Source organism: Trichosurus vulpecula, chromosome 9 (genome assembly GCF_011100635.1).
Source record: "Trichosurus vulpecula isolate mTriVul1 chromosome 9, mTriVul1.pri, whole genome shotgun sequence".
Lineage (NCBI taxonomy): Eukaryota > Metazoa > Chordata > Mammalia > Diprotodontia > Phalangeridae > Trichosurus > Trichosurus vulpecula.
In genome coordinates this window covers 151875973-151885618 of record NC_050581.1, presented here as the reverse complement: position 1 = coordinate 151885618, position 9646 = coordinate 151875973, and the positions used below count along the sequence as shown (strand labels likewise).

The 9646-nt window shown below is 40.2% G+C and overlaps 1 protein-coding gene across 1 annotated transcript; it reads left to right on the top strand.

Annotated features, from left to right (window-relative positions):
• Positions 1-7413: 7413 nt before the first annotated feature.
• LOC118831282 (40S ribosomal protein S15-like) lies at positions 7414-7885 on the top strand. The gene has a single exon (XM_036738540.1). It carries the CDS (start codon positions 7433-7435, stop codon positions 7868-7870), a length of 438 nt encoding a protein of 145 aa, XP_036594435.1. The 5' UTR covers positions 7414-7432; the 3' UTR covers positions 7871-7885.
• Positions 7886-9646: the final 1761 nt, after the last annotated feature.

Sequence of the window (9646 nt, the reverse complement as noted above, 5' to 3'; positions counted from 1 at the left end):
CTTTTAAAAATGGATTTTTAGAATGCCTCACATTTTTCATAAGATGATGGTATTTGCCTAGAATTCTGGCAAAAGCTTTCAATGCGGTCATTCCAAGCATTACTTTCTGGTTAACTACACCCTAAGGTCAGATCTTCACTTCTTAATTCCCACACCACGCCTCCCAGAATCCTAAAGCTGGTTTGTAGTCACAGAGGGAGGGTGGTGTAAGAGAACAAACACTGCAGAATGAACCAGAAAGCCGGGCTCAAATCCCAGTTCTCCCGCCTATAGAGGACCTTAAGCAACAAGAATACTGATTTAAACAAGCTACAACCTCTCGGGGACTCAGTTTCTGAATCTGAAAAATAAGGGTTACACCCTGACATTTTACAAAACTAATTCTTTCTATTGCCTTATAATACAGGAAAACGGGGGAAGTAAAGAGAGTAAGATTCAGAATCAAGAAACATATATTAAGCCACTACGTGCCAGGAACTGTGCTAAGTAAGCACTTTACAAATATTGTCTCATTTGTTCCCTGAAACAACCCTGGGAAGAAGGCGCTACTATTATCATCCCTAGTTTACAGATGAAGAAACTGAGGCCAAGTTATTTGCCCAGGGTTGCATAACTAAGTATCTGAGGTCAGATTTAAACTTGTCTTCCCAACTCCAGGCTCAAAGCTCTATTCACCATCACCCAGATGCCTTTGACAGAGGCAAGTTTGTTTAGCCACTGTCTTCAAAATGCTCAAGGTGACTTGACAGAAGAGTCATGATGCATAGTGGTGATGGGTTTTGCCCAACTTTCTATGTATTAATAGTATTAGATACAGCATTAGATGTCTATGGTCCATTCTAACTCTCAAATTCTGAGACATTATCAAGAAAGAAAAATGATAGAATTAAGAAACTAATATGTCTTTCATTTTTCTGAAAGTATAAAGATATTTTAGCTAAAGGAATTGATTCTTAACCTTGGGTCCTTGGACTCCCAAGGAGTCAATGAATAGATTTCAAAGGGCCTGTGAACTTAGGGGAAAAAATTGTATCTTTATTTTCACTGACCTTTAACTGACATTTAGCATTTCCTTCCAATCTGAATGTAGACACCAAGACATTATTCTGAGAGTCTACTGGGCCACCAGAGGGGTCCTTGACACACAAAAAGCAAGTGTTCCTATCTGATATAGTCACCCTTTCAAGGGCCTTAGCACATAAGGCATCTTCTCAGGGAGAGGGGGCAGTTTACCAGCAGAAGGCTCCCTCTAAGAACTGGTACAAAGCATTAGATCGCGTAGAATTGTCACCTTTTCACACCCAAGTAACTTGAAACTCTAGGCATCCATTGACTCTTAATATAAATGCCTGGGCAGGAAAAACATGTTTCTTACTATTGTAGCCTGCTTTATATTGGAGAAATGGACATTCTGCTTTTTTCTTCTTTTTAAAAGCCACCCCATTCTAACTTTAACGTGCCAAGAACATCTGCCTCTTCAATAACCACATGTTACCAAGTGGAATCCTCCTCAACTCCCAAATCATTTTCCAGAACAGAGGCAAGTTTCAACACCAAGTCACGACACGTCCTAGCTACCACCCGGAAAGCCGCTTCTGCAGGGTAATTACACACTCATTCCATGACTGGTAGCATCATCTGGATGCTGCAGTTCCACAGCAGCGGCCGAGAGGGCCAGCTGATTACAAGAACACAAATCTATCTAACACACTTAGAATTACAGAGCCATAGATTGTTAGGACTGGCAGGGACCTAAAAAGCATGAAATCCAATCCCTCAGTGTGAAGACTAGGAGCTATTCTTTTCCAGTTGTGTTATACCAGCCCTCCCCCTTCCTGCCTGAAGTGGTTTTAAAACAAGCACTGGGCAACCTGCACAACCACTCCCAGCTGCATAGGGGTGAAGCGGAGAGGACTGGAGGTGCGGGGGAATTTACATTAGACAGAAACAAGGTAGTGGTGGTGGAGAATGTGGTGCTCTCCTCAGTATCTATATATTAAAAAGGAAAAAAAACTAGAAGAAAGGAACATTTGTCTCAGTTATGGAGAGAGGAAACATTTTTATCATTTAAACAAATAGAAGACATTATTGGACACAAAAAATTGATGGGTCTAATTATACAAATATACCAGAAGCCATTCTGTAAAGCTGATCTGAGCTTCTCTGGCCACCTCTGGGGATACACAAGCTCAGTGCAGAAGGACTTCAAAGCACCCCAACAATCCCTTGGCCTTCATGATGGAGAGGGCACATAAAAGAGAACTGATCACTGAGCCTGGAGACCTTAACAGGAGTGACTCTACCTTCTGATGCTCTCTCTTCTTCCTGTGTGACAAGTGGGGATTCTGGCCCTCCCAAGTGTGGGCAAATATTACTCTTCTCCTTATCCATGGCAGTGAGCCAAAGCCCAGACTTCAGCTCCTGGCTGCCTCTCCTGTTTGTGGTTCTTCTCCTGGGCACAGATAACCAAAACTGTGATCCTGAGAGATGGACCTTTCAGGACTGGCTACCTCAGAAGTGTAAAGGTTCCTGAGGTCTTCAGTTGGAGTTGACTGGCAGCAGGAAGAACTTTTTCGTGATTACACCCCTTTTGGAGAAGATAACCAGCACCAGGAAGATGAGCCCAGACCATGCCCCAGCTTGCCAAAAGATATGGACCTTAAGGGAGTTGCCTGGAAAGGGTAGAGCTGTTTTGAGGGTAAAACACCTATTCAATAGTCTCACCTCATAAATTGAGGTAGCAACCTACTGGGAGAATAAAATAGGAGTCAGAGGTTACCCTCTACCATTTTTTAAAGTCTTGCTCAGTGCATGCTTCTGAGTCTTTTATGTTTTAAACATTTATTTTGTAGTGGAGAAAATAAACAGCAGCCTTATACTTATCCTACATTGTACACTGAGTATCTTTGTATTCTCTTTCAGGGAAAGAAAAAGAGCCAAACCTAAGGTCTCTTTAAGTGGGTCCCCACCGCCCTGCAAACTCTCTAAGGCTATATGAAATGCAGGTCAAAGAGTTTTCTCACCAGAGCTTCTTGTACCACTGAAATCACCACTATGATCCCACAAAATTTGCAGTTAAGTATTATGGTGTCATAAAGTGATCACTCTGAAGCATACATGGAAATAGGGAAAGACCTTTATTTACAAGAGGATAGACAGCAAAATCAGTGGGAAATAGAACAGTATGCCCATTGGTGGAAGGGTGGAAGGGAGGAAGAAAAGGAGGAAGGAAGGAAGGAAGGAAGGAAGGAAGGAATGAAGGAAGGAAGGAAGGAAGGAAGGAAGGAAGGAAGGAAGGAAGGAAGGAAGGAAGGAAGGAAGAAAGGAAGGAAGGAAGGAAGGAGGGAAGGAAGGAGAGAAGGAAGGAAGGAAGGAGGGAAGGAGGGAATGAAGGAAGAAAGGAAGGAAGGAAGGAAGGAAGAAAGGAAGGAAGGAAGGAAGGAAGGAAGAAAGGAAGGAAGGAGGGAAGGAGTGAAGGAAGGGAGGGAGGAAGAAAAGGAAGGAAGGAAGGAAAGGAAAAGAAGGGAAGAAAGGAGGCAGGGAGAGAGAGTTTGACAGTTCTGAACAGGGCACAGAACAAAAGAATCTTCTTTTCTTGTTTGTTTTTCACTTACCATATCAAGTACTAAGAGCCCTATGCAAGATTTTCATTCATTATTTGCATACTTATTTGATGATTTGTTTTGTTGATGGTTATTAAACATCAAAATTTTTTTAAAGCAGAAATACTGGAAAGAGAGCTCATTAAGTTCTCAGATGTTAGTAGAGGTAAAAAGCACTTTTAGCTGCTCTGATGGTCATTTGGTCTGTGAAAGAAAGTCATCAATTGAATTGTAAATTCAGTTAATAGATTACCTATAGCTTTTAAAAATAGTCTTTATTCATACGTCTTCAGAGGTTATTTTGAACTGCACAGCCCAACCAGGCAGTGGAAAGAAATGAGTCTCCATGCTGTATCTGCAAACAGGTAGAGTGCTGATAAAATCAAACTGAGAATCATATATCATGCCTGTGGGTCCCCGCCCTTGCCCTAAAACCTTGTATCTTTCCAGTATAAACATCCACTAGTGTATGTGGGGGAACAGGGATCTGCCCTCAAGTAGTAATTATCTAATTTAAGAAGAACAAACACTAGAATATTTATGTGTGTATGTATATACACACACATATCGATACATACCACATATATATAATTCATATACAATTCCCCATTTCCAAAATTTCATTTTATAAAAACCTATTGGGAAGTATAGCCTCCAAGTGAACCCTGGGGCTCCTAGTCTCCAAACCTGGAGTCATTTTCCATTTTGGTGAGAAGGCCCATGGACCTTTCCTGGTCCTCTCCCTTCCATCCACTCTACTTTCCATTCAGATTGGCCTGCTGTTCTCTGCCCCTGGAATTTCATCTCCTGCACACCATTGCAACAAACAGCCTCATGCCCAGAAGGCTGGAATGTGCTTCCTCCTAACTGCCTTCTTAGAACCCCTAAGTTCCAGGTTCATCTGAGGTGGTGCCTTCTATGGGCAGGTTCTCTGTATCCCTTCCTCTTTGAGGCTTCCCTCCCTGGACCCCCTGCACCACCCCCACCCCTGCTTGTTTCAGCTTTCTTACTCTTCAGATTCTACTGTCTGGCCTTCTCTGTGTAAATCTTCTATCTCTCAACTAGAATGTAAATTCTTTGGGGGAGTAAACTTTTTCCTTCTTGTATTTTTATTCCCGGTGCTTTGCTCACAGTGAGTATTTAATAAATACTTGTCAAGGTGAATTGAACATTGGAAATAGTATCGTGACAGACTTCCAAAGGTGACAGATGTGGTCCCGCACCTTGCACCACTTGTCCCTTCTCCCAGAGTTAAGACCCTGTGAGCAGGCTCTTAAATCCCTAGCAGGTGATCCAGACTGAATGCCACCTAGAGAAAAGAACACTGGATTTGGAGGCACAGAGGACCCAGCTTTAAATACTCTGTGGGCCCTTGAGCAGCTCACCTGACTCAGTTTTCCCATCTTTAAAATGAGGGTATTGGACTAAACCATTTCGAAGGTCCCTTGTAGACCTAAATCTATGATCTTTTGTGTAGTTTGTTTATAGGTTATCTTGCATGTCACAATATCTTACAAATGTCTTGCCTTTTAAGGCAGTTACCCTCTCAAGGCTATAAGACTATTCATTAACCTGCTGTATATACAGGTATCCCAAAAGTCTAAGTGAAATCTAATGGCTTAATCTTAAGCTATTAAAGTTTTAAAGTCACACTAACACCTTTGGGATACCCTGTATTCTTCATGCTGCTAGCTTCCCAGAACAGTTCAACAACCATATTGGTAACATTTCCACTGGTCTGTTCATTAACCCTGTGAAATAGGTGGGGTAGGTATTATCCCCATTGGGGAAACTGAGTCCGTAAATGACACCACTACTAGCAGAGTTATTGCGCCTGGATTCCAGGTATACTTCAAAACATAGTCTTAAAAAATGAAACTTTAGAAATGTGAAATTATTTATGAGTTATATGTGTAATTACTCTAGTGTGTTTTGTTTTTTACTTTTTCAATGCATGGATCGGCTAGGCTGATTTTTTAATCCTCTTTTAAAATTATTGTTTATTATAGGAGATGGCTCTCAGGGAGAGGGAGGGAGAAGGATATTTGGGGATAATTTTATGATGATAAAAGACACAGAAAACATGAATAAAAACTTATTTTTAAAATAGAAACTACATAGCCTCTAACTTCAAAAAGCCTCTCGGCTAGTAATAATTCACATTTACATAATACTTTAAAGTTTGCTAAGCACTCTTCTGAAGACAATCTTAAAAGAACTTAATAAAAGTTCTAACTCCATTTTAGGAATGAGAGAATTGAGGCTATGAGAGATTGACTTGTTTGTGATCACAATGCTAGGGGGTGTTAGAGCTGGAACTCAGACCTAGGTCTCCTGGTTCTAAGTCCAGTGTTTTATCCATTAAGCCACCCTCCCTCTAACATATGGACACATTCATATAACATAACAGAAAATAGGATGTGTTAAGTGCCTACGAGACGTACAAATGAAGTGTCAGGACAAGTCCAAGAGGAGGAAAGATAATTACCAACTGCAGAAAGGGAGAAGAAGGTAAAAGAGATAGGGAAGAAAGACAAAGGGAAATGAAAACAAAAGATAGAAAAAAGGAAAAGGAAATGGAACCAAGGACCCTGTTGGGGTTGGCAAACTGACTGGCATCCTCAGATCTACAATTCACAAAGACCCACATTCCTTCTCAGGGACCTGGAATCTTCAGCTTCTAAATTTGTTGTTCTTCGACCTTCACTGACTAACTTGTTGTTTGTATATGTAGTTCAAGAGATATGTTTTAAGTTTCAACCAATCACAAGATACTTCCTTTGTGCAGTCATCTGCTTTTATCCAATGACCCAAAGTGCCAATAATCCCTTAAAATTGATTAAGAGTCAATTCATGCCTAGGTTACTTTTCATTGTTTAATTCAATTGAAATGTCTGCATCTTTTGTGACTAAGGTGAGGGTGGACCCCATCCTCTGACACACAAGCTCTAGAACATAGTTCAGGCAGACTTAGAAAAGAACACTGAGAAAGCCCATTTCATGCTTGTCATCTGCTAAGTTGTTCCATTCTACTCTGTCAGATACTATGGGTTGTGTTTAAGATCTTATTCCGTATTTTATGTACTTATTTGGTTGTCTTATGTTTAAGTTTATAATAAATTTTAAAGCATATTCTGCCTCAGTGATGCTAAGTGTTATTACTCATTCATCAGTGAGAACCCAAACACTACAAATTTCTTAATTACTGTACTTCTATCCCCTTTTCAGTTTTAAACAAAGCCCAGCATGCCAGGAACAAAGGTGGCAAGCTAGCTGCAGCTGACTATTTATGATCTATCATATACGATGGGTTCCAGGGAAACTTCTTCTGCTTACCCAAATGCCACTGACTCATCCACTCATAAATTAAGTTAAAAGTGTGTGTTCAGATATTTCAGTAAGATAACAATATTCTACACAAATTCAAAACCCTAGGGATACTGGTCGATGAAGAACTGTGAATGACTTAGCTCTTCTCAGCAATACAATGATTCAAGACAATCCCAAGGGACTAATGATGAAGCATACTATCCATCTCCAGAGAAAGAACTGATATTGATTTAATAAAGACTGAAGTGTGCTATTTTTTACTTTCTTTCATTTTTTTCCTAATTTATTCAAAGTCTGGTACAAAATGACTAATATGGAAATGTTTTATGTGATTGTGCATGTATAACCTATATCTGATTGCTTACTCTCTCGGGGAGGAGGAAAGGGAACAAGGGAGGGATAGAATTTAGAACTTAATAATTTAAAAATATTAATACAAAAAAAAGCCATGGGGGAGGGAATCATAGAAATGTAGTGGCTTTTTCCTGACGGCAGACAAGATGGCGGAAGTGGAGCAGAAGAAGAAGCGAACCTTCCGGAAGTTCACCTACCGCGGCGTGGACCTGGATCAGCTGCTGGACATGTCCTACGAACAGCTCATGCAGTTGTACAGCGCTCGGCAGCGTCGGCGACTCAACAGGGGTCTGCGGCGCAAACAGCATTCCCTCCTGAAGCGTCTGAGGAAGGCCAAGAAGGAGGCGCCCGCCATGGAAAAGCCAGAGGTAGTAAAGACACACCTTCGAGACATGATCATCCTGCCTGAGATGGTGGGAAGTATGGTGGGCGTCTATAACGGCAAGACCTTCAATCAGGTAGAAATTAAGCCTGAGATGATCGGCCACTACCTGGGTGAATTCTCTATCACCTACAAGCCTGTGAAACATGGCCGGCCAGGTATTGGAGCCACTCACTCCTCACGTTTCATCCCTCTCAAGTAACCCGGATCCTAACAATAAAAATACAAAGGTTCTTAAAAAAAAAAAAAAAAAAGAAATGTAGTGATACTCCTTGAATCAGAATGAATTCCTATAGAAATCAGATGTAGGAGATTTCACAATCAAGGGGGAAAAAGTAATGACTACTTCGGTATGTACTATGAACTTCTAAGAACCATGAATTTGGGGTGGTAGTGAACTTCCATGGAACTGAATGATGAATATCACCTCAGGTAGTATCTGAGAATTCATGTGTTTTCCAAGTCTTCCTACTCAATAAAGATATGACATGAAATATAAGCAGTACTCTCCCGAGAATGGATCTTCCCTCCATTTCTCATTGAGTTTTACAAACAACATTTAAGAAGAGAAAGAACTTATTTATTAAAATTAAGAAAAAACAACGTCCTGAGTACATATAAACTATATCTACGAGGAAATACTTGAACCAAAAACGCAAAAAAGCAATGGAGAATTTACAGAGAATGCATGAAAAACTGAAAGCAAACCCTATATTTCTCTGGTCTTAAAATCGTCCCAAGAACCTTTATATAAATTTATGTAAAACAAAAATAGAAAGAGCTAATATGGATAACATTTGGCCTATTCTAGGACAAGAGAAAAAACTAATTGTTCTCGGGCACCTTCACCACAGGAAACCCTGGCTTAGTTAATAACAAATACATCGAATAAGTTACATTGCACTAGATGGTAATGTCATGTAGGCATAAAAGCAGAACCTACTAGAATGGCTGGGCAGTGTGCTTATTCAGGGAGTGAGACTGGAGTCAGGAACCTCCACGTTCAAATCCCACTTCTGACACAAGCCCTGTGACTGCGGGCAAGACCCTTTGCTTATCAGAGCCTCATACGAGTCCGAAGACTCATCTATTGAGTTACAGACAGTTTAGGAAGCCACAGAACTTTGATATAATTAGCCTAAAGTTGGACTCAATAATTTGGGAGCAAAATAAAATGTGTATTTTCTTGGATTTTAATCATTGAGATTAATTCCTCTGTATCCCTGATTCTTATAAATATATACTTTCCCCTTAAGATAAATTTAATTTAAAAAAAAAGTTTTTATTCCTGGCTTTTGATCTCACAAAACTAGTGACATACCTTAAAACACAGGAGACTAGATTCTCTAAGAGCTCAAAACCACTAACAAGTCGAAGTCTTAAGGGCTAGCTTCATATCTATGGTGGCTTCACATTAGATACCTGAGGCTCACAATGGTCTAAACTCCACAACCCAGGGGAAAAGGTTCCCTACAGCATAGAACAGGTCCCTTCCAGGGAAGACAATGCCTCAGGCTTACATACAGTGCCCAGAAGCCATGTCCTACTGTTTCATGCTCACCTAGAATCAACTCAATTATTATACAACAGTTCTTTAGAAATGCCTCCTAAAAGTATGATTAAGTGCACCAATACCACTAACGGGTCTCAACTTGGTATACAAAAAATTCTACATTTTACACTGTCATACTGTGAGCACACCATCTTTGGGTAAAGTAATCTTTAGTATTTTATTTATGTGAATAAATATTAACATATACCCAGGGTTCCCCTTTCAAATATGACATAGTCACAACTTCAGTTGGCTTAACATTTATTTATTACTTAATTTCTCACACTGGCTACACAAAACAAAACCAGTTCTATTAATTTCCTTGCTGGCTATTACCCAGCTAGGGCCATTGGGCCTGCTTCTCATTTATCAAGAAGATTTTTCCTCTTAATCATAACTTTATTAGAAACAGACCACTAGTTACTC